The sequence below is a fragment of the Emericellopsis atlantica genome (assembly GCF_019669845.1).
Source record: "Emericellopsis atlantica unplaced genomic scaffold F5Z01scaffold_25, whole genome shotgun sequence".
Taxonomy (NCBI): domain Eukaryota; kingdom Fungi; phylum Ascomycota; class Sordariomycetes; order Hypocreales; family Bionectriaceae; genus Emericellopsis; species Emericellopsis atlantica.
Genome location: NW_025764727.1, coordinates 382511 through 398643, shown reverse-complemented (window position 1 = coordinate 398643; position 16133 = coordinate 382511). Strand labels below are relative to the sequence as shown.

General features: G+C 55.5%; 6 protein-coding genes across 6 annotated transcripts; 2 read left to right on the top strand and 4 right to left on the bottom strand.

Annotated features, from left to right (window-relative positions):
- The first annotated feature begins 56 nt into the window (after nt 1–56).
- Nucleotides 57–1162, top strand: F5Z01DRAFT_662920 (uncharacterized protein). Its single transcript, XM_046263993.1, has 2 exons — nt 57–633; nt 685–1162. Exons 1-2 carry the CDS (start codon nt 219–221, stop codon nt 831–833), a joined length of 564 nt encoding a protein of 187 aa, XP_046115711.1. The 5' UTR covers nt 57–218; the 3' UTR covers nt 834–1162.
- Nucleotides 1163–2650: 1488 nt separating this feature from the next.
- F5Z01DRAFT_683115 (uncharacterized protein) lies at nt 2651–4471 on the bottom strand (the record flags this gene model as incomplete). The annotated part of the gene is made up of 3 exons (XM_046265815.1): nt 2651–3902; nt 3967–4167; nt 4233–4471. The coding sequence occupies 3 exons, from the start codon at nt 4469–4471 to the stop codon at nt 2651–2653; spliced, it is 1692 nt and encodes a 563-aa protein (XP_046115710.1).
- Nucleotides 4472–5321: 850 nt separating this feature from the next.
- On the bottom strand, nt 5322–6522 carry F5Z01DRAFT_266558 (uncharacterized protein). Its single transcript, XM_046258635.1, has 2 exons — nt 5555–6522; nt 5322–5459 (listed from the first exon to the last, which is right to left on the bottom strand). Exons 1-2 carry the CDS (start codon nt 6140–6142, stop codon nt 5394–5396), a joined length of 654 nt encoding a protein of 217 aa, XP_046115709.1. The 5' UTR covers nt 6143–6522; the 3' UTR covers nt 5322–5393.
- A 1128-nt stretch (nt 6523–7650) lies between these two features.
- On the top strand, nt 7651–9216 carry F5Z01DRAFT_639083 (putative integral membrane protein; the record flags this gene model as incomplete). Its single annotated transcript, XM_046262417.1, has 2 exons — nt 7651–7785; nt 7849–9216. 2 exons carry the CDS (start codon nt 7651–7653, stop codon nt 9214–9216), a joined length of 1503 nt encoding a protein of 500 aa, XP_046115708.1.
- Nucleotides 9217–9323: 107 nt separating this feature from the next.
- On the bottom strand, nt 9324–11781 carry F5Z01DRAFT_266327 (uncharacterized protein). Its single transcript, XM_046258633.1, has 3 exons — nt 10120–11781; nt 9883–10053; nt 9324–9829 (listed from the first exon to the last, which is right to left on the bottom strand). The coding sequence occupies exons 1-3, from the start codon at nt 11677–11679 to the stop codon at nt 9431–9433; spliced, it is 2130 nt and encodes a 709-aa protein (XP_046115707.1). The 5' UTR covers nt 11680–11781; the 3' UTR covers nt 9324–9430.
- Nucleotides 11782–12546: 765 nt separating this feature from the next.
- Nucleotides 12547–15258, bottom strand: F5Z01DRAFT_266339 (uncharacterized protein). The gene is made up of 5 exons (XM_046258634.1): nt 14936–15258; nt 14693–14870; nt 14534–14631; nt 13210–14471; nt 12547–13155 (listed from the first exon to the last, which is right to left on the bottom strand). The coding sequence occupies exons 2-5, from the start codon at nt 14857–14859 to the stop codon at nt 12916–12918; spliced, it is 1767 nt and encodes a 588-aa protein (XP_046115706.1). The 5' UTR covers nt 14860–14870; nt 14936–15258; the 3' UTR covers nt 12547–12915.
- Between the last annotated feature and the right edge of the window lie 875 nt (nt 15259–16133).

Genomic DNA, 16133 nt, shown 5'->3' with positions numbered 1-16133 from the left:
CTGCATCTACCATTGTGACATTGCTTTTGTCATACCGATAAGCACATCGAGGCTGATATGCATCACCTCGAGTCTCTTACTTAGTCTTCCTTTCTGAAAAACACAGTGATGAACTCAAGACCTGCCACACATCCAAGTAAGCACCCCTGAACCGGCAATCAAAGCCAAGAGAAGCAATTACAAGCCAAGAACAGCTTCAAGCACTGCTTGATAAGAAGATGCGTTCAAGACCATACACCCCGCCACCGGCTCTCCCATCTTTTCTCGATGACATTGCAGCAATGCTCCCTATCCCAAAGCCAGCATACCGCTCTAAGGATGATTCAGACATTCAGCTTCAGGAGCTCGACCCTGAATCTAGTCGACTCATTCCCCAGAAGAAGAAGTCGCATCGAGTATGGGTACAGGGTAAACTGGCACAAGTGAGGAGTGTGTCGACCTCGAGGATCAAGTCACAAAAGAAAGCAAGGGAAGGAGGGAAAGGCAAAGATGTTGATAAGAACACTGAAGCCTCCCAAAGGCGAAATTCGGTCGGAGGTGAGCAGGATGCAGGCACCGAAACGGAGGATGAGGAGACTGCTGTCAGAGCTCGTCAACTGAGAGGCTATGGCATTGGAGGCATCGGGAACATCCGTGAGCGCTGATTTCGACGTCTCCCCAGACCTGTGAACTAATGTTGTGCAGGACGACCGACTGAGGTGATTCATGGACCGAATCCGCCACCAGCACATGGCGAGGCCAGCACCCTATCCAAAGGCCGTACAGGGTCGAAGTGGAATCTGAGAGAGATGCTCGCACTTGAACCAGAGGCCTCCACTACGCCAAGGAAATGAGATAAAGAGCTGCCGTGGCTTTACGTCCCCGATGCGTCTGGGCAGCATCTTATTGTGGTTGCTCATCCAACTTCCAAGTCTGGATAACGGCACAGCTGGTTTACATGGCGGACAAGCTCAACATGATCTGATTTTGATGCAATAAGAGGCACAAGTGCTACTGGGCGACGTCTGTTTGCTTCCATGTCGAAACACACGAGGTCCATGGTGTGTTTCGGCGGGGAATCGGGTGAGCACGGCTGAATGATAACATTGTGTTCGTGTTCATATGCTTATCATGTACTTTCATCAATCTACATACCTGTGAATCCCCTAGGAATCGATGACAAGTGCAGTATGTGACTCTTTGGGCGTAAAGATAGTGCACTGTCAGTGAAAGCTCGTGAACCAACTCCAGAACGATTCGAGCTGGAGGGAGGGCGACTTCTCCCCGCAGTGAACTCCCGGCATCTTGGGAATGAACTGGAGTGTAGTTACACATGTGCTAGTACAGCTGAACAAGCGATATGTCCGAAGCTGGATATGGGATCGTTTGCTATCTGTTCTAGGTAGTTCATGAAAGTCCGTGCCCGTGCGTGGATGTTGACGTGTCCTTGTTGGACACTTCCAAAGGTAACACGCACGAACATCGCCAGATACACAGTGATTCCATCACAACCTGGAGTGTTACTGCTCTGTACTCTTGCTACGCTTTCGAACACCACCTTGCAATGGGATAATTGATTCACTCAGTCTTTTACTATTGCGCATAAAAGCAGCTTTCTCTCGGATGGATTGAACTTACTTTCTCTCTCCTCTCACCAACAACCAAAAGACACAACAACAGCAAAAGCAACAAGTTCCTTCTTGCCTTTGCACTGACAACTCCAGACAACACTTCTTTCAGCTACAGCTAACACCTCTTTCAGCTACCAAAAGACCACCGAGCCGGAGTCATGTCTCCCACCACTCCTGTTGCCGCCAAGGCCCCCGAGGCCACCAAGACTGGCGCTGCGCCTGCTCCCGTTGATCACAACGCTTGGACTTGCGGTAGCTGCAAGCACAAGAACGCTGACGGCAATATCCTCTGCTCCAACTGCGGTAAGCGCGGTTAGACGCATGACGCCTCTCGACACGCACCCACCCGTCCTGATATGGCTTGACCACCTGCTGCTAGTCAGTCAGTGCTGCGATGGCCATAGCAAGTAAAGAGGTCTGGGATAGTCGTGATCGATTAAGAAGAGTATCTGGAGTCATAACATTCGACTGGAAAAGGTAACTGAGAAAATGCACCAAAAGAAATCCCCCTGGAAAACCACAAAAAAAAAAGATAGTATCCCCATTCCCCTATGAAGACTCCCGGTGGTAGACAGATACTTTACGAAAAGAAGACTATTCTTCACATACTGATGCCTCATGAACTGGCTGTGACACTTGAACATGCTAACAAATTTGTGACTGCCGCCCTGGATATATTCGCTAGTACGTACCTTGTAGACACTGAAGCAGCCTCCATTCCAAACTTTCCGCCAACGCCGCCACTTGTAGGTCAACAACTATGCGGTGCTTGACTTTCTTCCACATCTTTCATTTGTTCTAGCTTGTAATGCATGGTGGAGTCTAAGGTACATGCAAGTAGTTGACCCTGCTTGGTGCGGGTTGATTCTGGTGTGTATCATCCGACCCCCTTTTTGTGTTTACATCATGCTCGAAGATAAACATACATTTTCACGTACAATAGCGACATTTTTTTCACTCTGCTATTCAGTATGATGATCATGATTCATTCATTTCAGACTTGCTGTGCACATTTCTCCCAACTATCACGACTGCCACAGTCACGCAGCGCGACACATCTTGCCATCCTCCGCCACGGTCCATTGATCACTCGCGACACCCTTGAGAGTCCAGAAAAGACCCTTGGGATCCCACTCCTTCTTCGTCTTGACCAACTGCTCGTAGCCCTCTCCATAGAAGGCGTTCTTCCAGTCGGGCTCGTGGAAATCCGCCTCGTTCATGTAGGCCGCGCCATCAGGCGTGACGGCCTTGATCCTAGGCACATAGTCGTTCGTCATGCGGGCCTGGTTGGCCAGCATGGCGTCCCAGTCCTCAGGCTTGGTGGACCACTGGGTCAGGAGCTGCAGCTGAATCAGGGTCGAGCGCCACTTGGGGTGGACGGCGTTGGAGACGGCGTGGGGCGGGGTGAAGTTGCCCAGCGTGCCGACGGCGATGACGCCCTCGGGCAGGAGGGAGATGACGGCGCCCGACAGCTTCGCCGGCTCGTCCTCGACGACGGAGCGGGGGATGAGGCGGCCGCCGTACTGGTAGTCGGAGCTGGAGAGGCTGCCCCACGGCAGGGGGCCTAGGTAGCGGTCGTAGTGGTCGCGAAAAGCTAGCGTGGAGAAGCCGGCGGCGTATTTGACGTTGTTCTCCTCGAGAAAGTCAATGAACTCGCCCAGGACCTCGTTGCGCACGTAGTCGCCGGTCGAGTCGACGACGGTGACGGGCGTGAGGCTGAAGTAGAGGCCGTTGAGGATGTACATGATGGTTGCGCCGCTGTCGGCCATCTTGGGCGCCAGCTCGTGGAACTTGGCGATGATGGCGGCGTATGTGGCGGGCGTCACGTCGCTGGCGAGGATCTGCATGCTGCCACCGCCAACGTTGCCAGACTCGTGGGCACGGACGACGACGCTGGTGACGACGGCGTAGTTGCCACCACCTCCACCGCTGAGCGCCCAGAAGAGGTCCTTGTTCTCCTTAGGGGAGGCGGTGAGGATGGCGCCGTCTGCCGTGACGACCTCGTACTCGAGGGCCTGGTCGGCTGCGAGACCATAGGCTGTGCTGAGGGTGGAGTGGCCGCCTCCTTGGGTGTAGCCACCAGCGACGCCAACACTGGGGCATCCGCCGACGACGACGGTGAGGCCTGCCTTGTGGGCGGCTTCGGCGGCTTCGGCGCCCGTCACGCCAGCACCGACGCGCATCGCAGGGCCCGAGTATGATTTGGACGAGTAGTTGGGAATAATATCGGTGCTCTTGAGGTGATGGGTCCAGATCGAGAGGGCACCGGCACCAGTAGACCTACCAAAGAAGCTGCATCAACGTGTCAGCCATGCGTTCGCCAAGAATATGCGTTCTGCTGGATGTGGTAACTTACTCATGGCCCGTGTTCCTGATGACAAGACGGAGGTTGTTCTTGTTGGCGAACTTGACCGCCGCAACAGCGTCCTTGGGCTCGGACACTTTCACAGAGTACGCGACGTAGTTGCCCAACACGCAGGGCTGGTCGCGGGGTGTGAATGCGTCACACGACTGGTTGGCAAAGTACATCTGCATCGGGCTGGAGTCAGTGGGCAAGCTGGTGTCCTTGTCAGAAACGGTACAGAATGGGGCGGACACAAAGTCCCGGCTCGAGAGACATACTGCAGACTTCCCTCCGTCCAACGCTGCTGCAGCGCATCGCATGCTTCGGCATCATAGGTGGGATCGTGGCAAGGCGAGCCGATGGGAACTGTCTTGATCAGCTGGCCGTTGACCGTGTTGTTGAGGCCATCCCAAGTATTGTCGGATGGCCAGCAGTTGTCGCTGGGCAGGCAGCGGCAAGCATCGGACCTGGGCTTGGGAGCTGGGTGTTTCTTGCCCGTTACGAGCGCACAGCCCATGAGGCCGGTGAGGATAGTGTGAATCTTCATGGTGCTGAATCCGAGTCGGTTTGCAGGCGAGTTGGACGTGGTCTGACGAGATCAAGCGAGGCGACTGGAGATGGAGATGGCGACTCCCAAATACCCAGATTCGTGGCCACCCGAAATGAGCGTGCCGGTGAGCGAGAGTGGTGTGTTGCACCTGGAACGAAGCAGGCGATGGTTTGTGCGACGAGGTCTTTCATCAACTCTGGCCCACGAGGCGAAGCTCAATTATACAGTCGACGTCCGGAGAACATTGACGCCCCCTTTTCCCCTCCTGCGCGTTCTGCGCGAGTCAGAACAAATTTGCCATCTTGTGTAAAAGTTCATCGGAATCTCCATTGTCGTCGCGGGCCGAGGCTGTTGGTCCTGTTTCCCAAGTCGAATTAGGACAACACGTCCGCTTGGTGTGTCATGGCGAGCGCCACACGTCCGCCTGCCGAGACTATCGCTGCACGGTGGGGTCCAAAAAAAGGTACCCGGAGATTCTGGGTGGTTTCATTATGCGCCAGGTGCCGAAAGAGGAGGAAACCGGACAGCTTGGCTGCTCGAGGGGCGTCGAAGCCACTCTTGTTCTGTTTTTTTCAGTTGGTGTCTTGGTGATGCCTGGCGGGGAAGAGGGGACGAGTGGCGCACCGGTTGGACCCTTGGTTTCTGGTTTCCCATCGGCCCGGAGGCGGCGGTGCGGGTGGCTGGATTTGGTGAAAGGGGCTTCTCGGACTTTGGATTTGTTGGAGATTTCGAGGGCGGTGGTTGATCTTATCTGATGTGAGGTAGTCCAAGCGACACTGGGTGAGAATGATCTCCCTCTGGCATCGACATAGGAGAGTACACACGTACTTGGCCCTCAACTATGATAAAAACTTGATTAGATCTCCGATGCCCCATTCGGTCCCTTGACCTAATGCTGCAACGAGTGCGAGTAGTCGAGGACCCGCGTCTCCATCCAGCGACCGGCCGAACTAAACTAGTACTTGTATTAGCGTCGGAGCGAAACGGTGATATGCCAAAATCTAATCACGCTCAAGCTTATATGTAGATGGCAAACAATATCCGGCCTACGTTATAGTCGTTATTAGCGAGGCACACAGCCTGTGCGGCAGTCTCCGTGGCAAATGCAGTCTGGGAAGCACAAGGTGTGGGCGCTGGACAGGCCAGGCCAGGTCCTGGCCAGGAGTGGACATCGACTCGGCAATAATATGTCCATTGTGCGTCAATATAGGTAGCATCCAAGCTTTTGGTGCCTCGATACAGTCCAGTCCCAGGCAGACGGACTCGTTGGGGTGATGGCGTCGGCCCTTGCAGTGCGTAGTTGCACCCATCGCACACAGGGGCAGAGAACCAGGCAGGCCTGCTTTTCCATCTGCCAAGGCCCAGCAAGTGTGATGGGATTCCGGTTTTCGCGATACCCTGCTGGTTGTTGCATGCCCCATGGCAGCAATTGGTGATGCAGGGGCGTTGCGCATAATCGAGATTGAGTTGAGGTTGCGCGGGTTGCACGTTTTGCATGCGGACAAAGCAATGTGAACGACGGTGCCTGGTGACTTCAGGTTCAGCCTCAGCCAGACGCCACGAAGCCCGCCTGCCGCAGAGACGGACGAGGGTCACGGGACGCTGTGGAGCGATGCGAGGCACGACTTTCGGGTCCATTGACGTGAGACAGACCTACCCCATCACCCGTGTCCGGCGACTCCAGACTCCAGCCAGACGCGGAACCGGGCCCTGGGGCTATGATACGTAAGAGCGAAGATCATCTATAGACTACCTACCTTAATAACTCTCGGAAATCCCCTCGGTGGCACCGTGGCAGACGGGGGAGCCGCTGTGCGTGTGTGGCTCAAGTTTCGTGTTACTGTACAGGGTAGTCAGCTACCTTGGTACTTGGTGATGATTGAACTCCAGTCCCCGTCACTTCACTTCAACTTCCCTTCACCACAATCAGCCTCAGTGCTGACATTATGATGGACAACGCTGCACACGCCCATTCCAAAGTCAGGTTAAATGCAAGCATGGCGATTTGGCCTGGCGGATTAAGCATCGACTCCTTCGCAGCGGAATGACGCCAGAAGAAGCGGGCCACTCGCTCGCTTTTTGATCCTTCGAGACGGACCCTGGACATGCGTGTCCGTGGCGCAGCGACGATCACAAAGGGTTCAAAAGCATTTCAGAATTCAGATCATGCTATTCTAACCAGCTAGATGCCTCAAGAACGAACTCATCCCTCCGTAGTCTCGGCTACGACCCCTCCACGACGCCGTGGTGCCAACAGACAACTGCCGGGCTGGCTGGCGATGGTTGCACCCAGACATGACTGACTACGCACATTACTAGCCGGTGGACACTGTGAATCCTGATACTCGACGACCCCAGCGATCATAGCCATGTCCAGCACAGCATCCTCCGCTTCGCCATGGAGCGGCGCAACGGGGCCCCGACTACCGTTTGCTTGTTCGCGTTTGCCCTCCTCGACTCACGGCTGGCTGCAGACGCCCAACAGCCCCCCCAAAAGATAACGACACAAACACAGACACAGCTTGCATGCTGTCAAGGTTCCTCTGATCATCTGCCGTGGACGTGCGGCGGTCCTTGCTTGACTTATTCAGATGTGACCGGCACATTGGCCAGTATTATGTACCAGGGCCCTTGTCTCCCGACGACGCCAGTTTGCCATCCAACTCCAAGTTCCAACAGGACAGGCCCTTGTTTTGCGTCATGGGCATCCGATTGGAGTTTTGGACTGGTCGTCGCTTCGTGTTATCTCTCTTTTCCTCCCCAATGCCCACCATTCTCTGCTTGCCGGTGCCCATCTCCATTATACATGACGGCCAGCATCCCACCCACCTCGTCCATCATCGCTACGACCCTGCCTGCACCTCTCCTCTCTCCTCCCCCTCCAACCACCCTTCACCCATTGGCCTCTCTCATATCGGAAGAAGGAATCGGGACTCTCTTTCAGTGTCGAGGATCAGTGCAATTGACTGGAGCTACCATCACCAGCTGGCTCTGCTCTGTGGTACATTGCATACAGTCTCAGCCCTCGACGAGACACGACGTATTATCAGGGCGCACGCCACATTCTTTACTTGCGTAACCTAATGACTACTGAGAAGTAGAAGGGCACCGAGAAGACTGTCACACAGCATTGAGAAGAAACCAAGATGCGGAGGACGGGATGGCTTGCCGGGCTCATGCTCGCCATGGCGGCCATGATATCGCTGGTCAGCGCACAGAACGCCTCCAGTAGTGGGCAAAGTGGCGAGATGGACTTTTTGGTGCGGATGCCCAACTGCGCGGTATGTGTTCCAGACCTGCTGGACAGCAGGAGAGACGAGAGTACAACGAATCACTGACCCCAGAACCAGTTGCAATGCTTCCTGAAGATGCGCGCGGCGCAGGAAGCCCCATGCGACTCCGACGACCTCGACTGCCTGTGCCAGTCGGCCGAGTTCGGCAACAATGCGGTCACGAGCTGCGTCGTCAACACCTGCTCGACCAAGGAGTCTCTGCTGGCCCGCAACCTCATGTCGACGGCCTGCAAGCTGCCCGTGCGGGACCACTCGCAGACGTACACCATTGTCGCCATCGTCTTCTGCGTCCTCTCCGGCCTGGCCGTGCTGCAGCGCTTCATGGCTAAGCTGCTCGTCGTCGACGCCACCCTCGGCATGGACGACTACATGGTCCTCCTGGCCACAGCCATCCAGGCGCCCATGGCCGCCATTGGCGTCGAGATGGGCGTCGCCAACGGCCTGGGCCGCGACATCTGGACCCTCGAGTTCCACCAGATCACCAGCTTCAGCTACGCCCTCTACATCTTCACCAACCTCTATTTTGCCAACATTGCCGTCATCAAGCTCGCCTTTGTCTTCTTCTACCTCCGCGTCTTCCCCAAGCGCAACGTCCGCCGCTACCTGTGGGCAACCGTCGCCCTCGTCGTCTGCTTCGGCACCACCTTTGTCGTCGCCGGCATCTTCCAGTGCACGCCCATCAGCTACTACTGGACCCGCTGGAAGGAGGAGGCCATCGATCACGGCCACTGCGTCAACGTCAGCGCCCTCGCCTGGGCCAACGGCGCCATCAGCATCGGCATCGACCTCTGGATGATCGCCATCCCCCTCTCGCAGGTCCGCAACCTCAACCTCGACTGGAAGAAGAAGGCCGAGGTCGCCTTTATGTTCTGCGTCGGTCTCTTTGTCACCGTCATGGCCTGCATCCGCCTCGAGTCGCTCATCACCCACGACGTCCACTCGCCCAACGCCACCTGGGTCAAGCAGGAGGTTGCCATCTGGTCCACCATTGAGGTCAACGTCGGCATCATCTGCGCCTGCTTGCCCTCCCTGCGCACCCTTGTCGTCCTGCTCTTCGGCCGCATCCCCCTGCTCAGCAGCTCCTTCCAGCGCGCCCAGCGCCCCCGGCCCATGCAGGACGAAGATGAAGAGAAGAGGAAGAAGGGTGGTTTCCGCAAGAGCAAAGCCTTTGGCACTATCAGCAGGTCCATTGCGGAGCCCGTCGAGGGCGGGCGCTCGAGGTCCCGTGCCGCCAACGAGAGGGGCATCCGCATGGAGACCGAGGTCGCCGTCGAGTTTGAGACCATGAGCGCCGAGGACGACGAGACGAGGCTGATGAAGCGCGATGCCGAGCTAGGCTTGGGCCTGTCACACTCGGGTCTGTCGCACGACTCGTCGAGCTCCAATTCCCTGGACAAGCACAAGGAGATGCGACCCTAGGCTGGCCACAGGGTCAGGGTGACGCCAGAACGAGCGAGATGCATAGATGGGAGTTATGGAGTTTCAGTTTCGGACGGTGCAACGCAAGGCAAGCGTGTAGCTGGATTGTTCCTTTGTATACCCTTATCATTAGTCTCAAATGGTCGGAGGAGCGCATATCTTCATATTCAGTCATGGCCTCATGCAATACCTGCCTTCCCCCTTTTTGCTCCCTTTACTTCTTTGTCCTTCGCTTCCTAGACTTTTTCGGCTTGCTCTTGGGCTCTGCTCCGTTTTTGCCATCTGCCTGACCTTCTACGGCGGCCTCCTCATTCTCCTTTCTTCTCTCATCGAGAGCCTTGGCCTTGTTGCTGACGATACTGTGCACAGCAGCCATGGCCAACTCTTTTGCCGCCTCGATCCTTTTCTGGTCGGCGTATTTGATGGCGGAGGTGACCATCTTCTGATCCCTCTTCCTCCTGTTCTGGTACGCGATCCAGTCCTCCCTCGCGAGAGAAAATTCCACCGGCGCCTCGAAGCGGCGCCAGTCACGGAGAAACAGCTCTCGCACGTCTGCGTCGGACAATGCGTCGCAGTCTTGCTTGTGTCGAGGCCACGCCTTGTTGAAGCACTCCTGTAGCGTCTGGTCAGAAGTGACACTTGGTAAGTAAGAGATGGTCCACATACCTTGTCGCAGAAGCGGAAGAAGCCGCAGCGTGAACATTGCATTGTCTTTTCAAAGATGCCATAGCACCCAAAGCAGTTCCGATGCTCCTTGCCAATCTGAATCGGTGGGCAGTATCGCTGGATGCGGTCGTTGAGCTCCATCAGCTCTTTGATAGTGTGGATGGGCAGGACCTGCAAAATCTATGTGAGCAACCTGGTCTGTCGTCAAGTAGGAGGACGGGAATCGCGCAGACATACTGTCAAATTTTCCTTCTCCTGGACGTGAACGAGCGGATTCGTGGACAGCGCACCGTGCCCTACGGCAAAAGGGTAGAGCACCACGCCCACCTTGATCTCGCTGAAGTCGCTGCCGAGTCTCTTGTGCTTCGCGTGCTCGTTGGCTCTCCAATGAGGCGTCCAGAGATCCAGCTTCTTCCCCCCATGGTCCACGCAGCCGTACGACGGGTTGTTCGGCGGTGCCCAGTGGTCGACCTGCACGATGATCATCCAGTGCGTGCGGGGCTCGCCGTCAGCCACGTATTCCCGGTGGTCGATGCTGTGTTTCCAGGGTACCGTGTCAATGGTCTTGATGATATCTTGGTTCTGCCGCAGGTCAAAGAACTGGGAAACCTGCGACGGCCTGGGCAGACTGTCGTCGCAGTGATACAGCCACTGCTGCAGGGCGTCTCGAGGTGCACCCTCCTCGATGGCGGCCAGCTCTTCGTTGACCCCTGACGGCAGACTCTTCTCGAATTGCCTGAACAAGCGTCGCGCAAGGCGACATCGCTTGCTTTCGCGCCCATTTATGTGGCCGTCGATCTCCAGGGCCATTCTCAAAAAATACTTGGCACGTATATAATCCTTGTCCTGAAGACACAGGTCAGCCGCGGCTCGGAACATTTCCATTCTCAGCGGACCATGCTCCAGACAGACAATTCTCATCAAGCCGCGGACTTTGAGGATCGTGCTGCTCATGTTCGGCCGTGTCACTCGCTTGTGGCAGAGGTCATCCAGCATCTGCTGGATCGAGCTTCGCGCCACATCATGCGCACTGCGACTCGCAAATGCGTGTGGCTCGAAGCCATGCTGCCAGCAGCAGTACTGGCAGTAACACAGCTCGCCCATCTTTTCCACGGACATCTCCTGACGCTCGTTATATGTCGCGCTTCCGCAATCAAAATAGTCGATAAAGATGGCTTTTCCTTTCTGGATCGGCTGCAAGGCGCGCACGACCATGCTCATTCGTCCCTTGTAGTCGTATGGCTGAGCGACAGCGTTTGGCGTACAGCTGTGACGAATGAAGCGTGCGATGAAGGGGAAGACGCCGAGGACGTTGTCTGTTTGCTCGGCCCCCTCAGTTGGGATCATGTTCTGGTCAAAAGGTACCTTGACGCCGCGAATCGGTAGCCCATACGACTTGCACAGGGCGTATTGCTTGCTGACGGGCTGTCGGTGGAGCACGTTGGGCAAAGCCTTGAGCAGGGTTCTTCCCATGGGGTGTAGCGTCTCGCTGAAGTTCTTGATGACTTGGGTGTTGTGCGGAGTCGCCTTCATATTGTCGTCGACGAAGAACAAGGGGTGGTCTGTCAGGATAGCCTGGCCTGTTGCAATGTCCTCGTTAGCGAAGGATGTGTACAGTGTTTCCGGAGCACCCGTCTCCATTCTCTTGCAGATGTTGAGGAGTCCTGTCGACTTTGGTCCGTATATCTTCTCGTATCGCTCGATGGACGCCCTGTACTCTTTGGGGAACGTCTCCATTGAGAGTGTGACGGGGTCGTCCGACTGCAGCACAGGGCTGCTCTCATCAGTCTCGACCATTGCGTGCTGCTCAGCGAGGAAGATCTCAACAAGTATTGGAGAAGTGGGCAGGCAAAACAGGGCAGTGTGGAAGAGATAGGCTGTGTTTTGCGAGCAGAGAAAGCTGGGGCAAGCAAATGATGGGCTGAGAAGCTGCTGAAGGCGAGGGGTGGGAGTCTTTGACTGTGGTTCTCATCTGGTTTCCACTGCAAATGTTCGGTCAAGTCACTGACGCCCAATAATTACTGACTTGTGCTCTGGACTTGCTGATGAGCCGGGACTCGATCTCGCGCCGTGGGGAGTCTGGGACCCGACATCGAAAACACAGAGATCCGACGACAACACCAATGGTGCTCCCGTGGAAGCAGTCTCGATTCTGCCTGATTCCACACGTTGGAGTCTAGCTACCAGGTAGATATACAGCAGCAAGTTGCCCTTTGTTTTGTGCGCAGACGGGCTCGTGCTGATGTGCTTGACCAGGGGCCAGTCAAACGGGACGTCAGCCAGCAGACAGCACATGCATTGTACCGTTCAAATGATGGCCCGATGTGTTGAACCATACATGCACCTTTGATTCCGAATACAAGGCAGTCTTCGAGGCAATCCATTTTGACATTGGGTCTCGTATCACGCAGGGCATTGACCTGGGGTCATACTCTGCTTCGTCGTGACCATTAGCGTCTACATGCTGCGTCGACGCTGCACGGTCTTACAACATGTATCGTGTTCTCAGTTGCAATCACTGGAAGTCCTTTTCCTTTTCTTTACTCTCGTCCAGGTATGCCCTAGCAGTGCGGTAGTTATCTCCAGGAGGACTGGCGGACGTCAGCTTCAAGTTGCCGTCTGCTGTGTATTTGGTATCGCTGTTATCATGCTTTGCGACATATTCTTAGACACATGCACTGCCTTACTAGTATGTTAGCGTCCATGTCAATCAGAGAGCTTCCATTTAACGCTACCGCTTGGCGATGATCAAATGGCGGGGATAGAGTTCTTGGGCTAATGAACCTTCACGACCTCCACCACGAACATGACATCAAATGCCTTCAATTGCCACAGGCTGAGAGGCATCTCAAGTTTGCAGACGTCATGAAATGTTTTGAGTCACGGTGGAAGCAAACAACAGAACAAGAGAAACTAAATCATAAAATTGACATGAAAGATATCAGAATACACCAGATGCTCCAGTGTCCCAAGAATGCAAACTATACCCACCGAAACCATGCATGCATACCCGTACAAATCTCTCAAACTAGACTAAGCATGCTCCTGATGCGATGTCGTTTCCCCGCTCAGAAGTCCAGTGCCCGTCTCATTCCCTTCCTTCTTCGCACCGTTCGTCCCCCGGAGTGCATCGTCACTGCCAGTACCAGCGGCCTCGTACGCGCTGGCGTCCAGGATGTCCGCTTCGGCACCGGTCTGGGCCTCGCGTCGGATACGCGCCATCTCCTCGGCGCTGGGTGGCTGCCACTTGCTGCTCTTCCATGGAACGACATGCTGTGAAATGTTAGTCTTTGTTTTGTGGTCACATCCACAAAGAAGGAATCTTACCTCGAGGTACATGGTGTCAATCTCCTCCAGCGTTCGACCCTGGCCCTCAATGACAAAGAAGTACACGATGGCAGCAGCCAAGAGGTTGCAGCCCGCAAAGACGTAGCCGTATCGAAAGTCAATATCCTTGGTGATGAAGGGCGTGAAGAATCCGATGCAAAAGTTCCAGATCCAGTTGCTCGCCGTGGACAGAGCCATGCCCTTGGCACGGTAGCGGGTCGGGAAGATCTCAGCCTGGATGGTCCAGATCATGGGGCCCCAGGTCGTGGCGAAGCCGAGAATGAACAGGCACGCAAAGACGATGAGGGCGATACCCGCCGAGGGCGTGTTCTGCGGGTTCTCAATGTCTAGGCTGAAGTGGCCCACCGAGGCAAAGATCATGAAGCAGATAAACATCCAGAGAGCACCCGAGATGAGCGACTTGCGACGACCGTAGTGCTCGACCATGTACAGACCCAAAAAGGTGACGAGGAAGTTGATGGTGTTGAGGATGATCTGGGTGATGTACGAGTCGATCTGCACAGAGCGGAAGATTGTCGTGCCGTAGTAGAAGAAGTAGTTGGCGCCGGTGAGCTGCTGGAACATTTGCAGTGTCATGCCGAGGATGACACGGTACGCCATGCGCGGCGCCTTCCACATGCCCATAAACTCCCTGTAGGATGAATGCTTGACCTTGTGTTCGAGGCGGACCTTGGCCTCAATCTCCTCGATCTGGGTGAAGACGGACCAGTGGTTCATATTGGCAGCGTAGACCTTGCAGAGCGTCTGCTTGGCGCGCTCCGCCTTGCCTACTTTGTAGTCGTATCGAGGGGTTTCGGGGAAGAACAGGATGCCCACGCCGAGGACGATGGTGAACACCCATCCGATGCCGATGACGATGCGCCAGCATGCGGAGCTGTTAGGGTAGTGCGTGACCGTGCCGTAGTTGAAGCACGCCGCGAGGAAGATGCCCATGGTGATGAATAGTTGGTATGCGCAGACGAGAGCGCCGCGAATCCAGTACGGAGCGGTCTCAGCCTGGTACATGGGCACCATGAGACTGAGGCCACCGACACCGAGGCCGGAAATGAAACGGCCAATCATCACCTGGTACCATGCTGTGATGGACGCGATCTGTACCACAAATCCAATGGACACAATGAGGCACCAGAACGAGATGGCCTTCTTCCTTCCAATGCGGTCGGCAATGGGCGATCCCACAAGAGCACCGATGAGTGTGCCAATGGACAGCAGGGCGACGATGAGGCCTGAGCGAACCGTGGCTGGAGTGGTGTGTGAGCATTGGATCACAGGATGGCGCGGCGCAAAGCATAAAGAGACTCACAGAAGTAGGGAGTGCCATCGGGCTTCCGTTGGCCAAATCGTTCTAGAAAGTCGGGCATCTCGAGGAATCCTGAGATTTGTCCCGTGTCGTACCCAAAACTTGTCTCGTCAGTCTCTTGCATGGCATCGCCAACGGGGAGCACAAGGCGAGGTAACTCACATGAGTCCACCCATGGAAATCAAGACGCCCATCACGAGCACCCGAGGCGAGACTCTGGGCAGGGGCGAGTAGTCCAGCCCACTGAGGGAGCTCCTCAGCCCCTGCCTGCCCTTCTCCGAGTTCGGGTCTTGTTCATCAAAGTGAACTTGGTTCCCAGGAAGTCTCATGTTGGCGGATTCTGGTTTTTTACTTGTCGTTGGTTTTCAGCGTTCCAGAGACAGAGAGATCATCGGCCAAGCATACCCCAAGCGTCCAACCGCCTGATAGCTCGGGGTAACTCGACTTCATATAGGCCACTGTCAAGGCCAGTCGTCTTCCATGTTGAAGGATGACGTCTACGGACCCGTGACCACCTCCATGCTGTGCGGCTGTCCCCCAGAGTCCCAGACTACACCCAGAATCCCCAAGTAGGTCCGGTGTGGTAGAGTGTGGAGGAGAAACTCCATTCTTACACGCAGCCAATCATGTGTGAGGTGCTTGGGGGTTAGAGATCAATGATCTCTTCGTCCAGTGCTGGCAAAAAGCCGGGTGCTCCGGAGAAAGGCAGCTGTGTGTGAAGCAAAATCCATCCACCCTCACGGGCCAGCAAAGTCAATTTTCGTTCCTTTGAGCTTCGCCCACGACAGACGCTGGTTCGTTGCCCGTCCTTCGGTTCAACCTTGATTTTAATTCTCTTGCCCTCCATGGGGAAGAAGCTGGAGTCGATTCGGTGTCCACGAAGTCAACTCCTCGTCGTGTCGTGTGGCGACTCGCACCCGGCCGGCACCTCCACGGTGGACCCGCAGCGCGTTCGACTAAGTGCCGACGTGCCAAGCCGGCTGCTTGTCCCGATCTATCGGGCCGCCGTGACGTCGAATACAGTCAACCATTTATACAGAAACGAAGGTCGTGACGATGAAATCATGTGCTCACCTGTTGGCTCATTGTTTGTCAGCGCCGCGCCGAAGGGCCACCGAAGGGGTGGCCATCATCGTTCGGGCATGTCCGCCCAGCGAGTGCACGTCAACTGTTCCTTGCTGACCGTCTCCCTCTTGCTTCCATGCTCTCCGGGCACTTCGGGTAGCCTTGCATCAGGCCATTTGTCTGCAGTGAGAGCGGAACATCGACAATCCGTCACATGGCGCGTTGCGTTCCTGGCGAGTAGCGCAGATGCGAAAGCCGACTTGTCGTACTAGTACTTCCCAGGATGGTCGGATATGGTGGCATTCGTCTATATAACCCATTACATTTGTAAAAGATGCAATAGCTGTTGTGTATATCTTGCAAACGTCCTACAATCGCATACTCCTCCTCGCGTAAAAGGTCCAGACCTCGGTCGCTCGCTGCCTGGTGTGTAGAGTTCGCTCCCGGTGCGCCTAGAACCCCCCTTGATACCCGTCTATTATACGCCGTGGACCCTCTTGTTTTTTTGATCGTCCCAGTGTTGTCCACATACTGCCAA

What these genes read in the sequence shown, in the direction of transcription:
- F5Z01DRAFT_662920 (XM_046263993.1), top strand. Translation starts at nt 219, where the DNA reads ATGCGTTCAAGACCATACACCCCGCCACCGGCTCTCCCATCTTTTCTC. An exon ending in TGGAGGCATCGGGAACATCC is followed by an intron (nt 634 to 684) that starts GTGAGCGCTGAT and finishes AATGTTGTGCAG; the next exon opens with GACGACCGACTGAGGTGATT.
- F5Z01DRAFT_266558 (XM_046258635.1), bottom strand. Translation starts at nt 6,142, where the DNA reads ATGGACCCGAAAGTCGTGCCTCGCATCGCTCCACAGCGTCCCGTGACC. An exon ending in TCGCTAATAACGACTATAAC is followed by an intron (nt 5,460 to 5,554) that starts GTAGGCCGGATA and finishes TACAAGTACTAG; the next exon opens with TTTAGTTCGGCCGGTCGCTG.
- F5Z01DRAFT_266327 (XM_046258633.1), bottom strand. Translation starts at nt 11,679, where the DNA reads ATGGTCGAGACTGATGAGAGCAGCCCTGTGCTGCAGTCGGACGACCCC. An exon ending in AGGAGAAGGAAAATTTGACA is followed by an intron (nt 10,054 to 10,119) that starts GTATGTCTGCGC and finishes TAGATTTTGCAG; the next exon opens with GTCCTGCCCATCCACACTAT. An exon ending in TCTTCCGCTTCTGCGACAAG is followed by an intron (nt 9,830 to 9,882) that starts GTATGTGGACCA and finishes CAGACGCTACAG; the next exon opens with GAGTGCTTCAACAAGGCGTG.
- F5Z01DRAFT_266339 (XM_046258634.1), bottom strand. Translation starts at nt 14,859, where the DNA reads ATGAGACTTCCTGGGAACCAAGTTCACTTTGATGAACAAGACCCGAAC. An exon ending in CGATGGCACTCCCTACTTCT is followed by an intron (nt 14,472 to 14,533) that starts GTGAGTCTCTTT and finishes ACACCACTCCAG; the next exon opens with CCACGGTTCGCTCAGGCCTC. An exon ending in TTGACACCATGTACCTCGAG is followed by an intron (nt 13,156 to 13,209) that starts GTAAGATTCCTT and finishes AACATTTCACAG; the next exon opens with CATGTCGTTCCATGGAAGAG.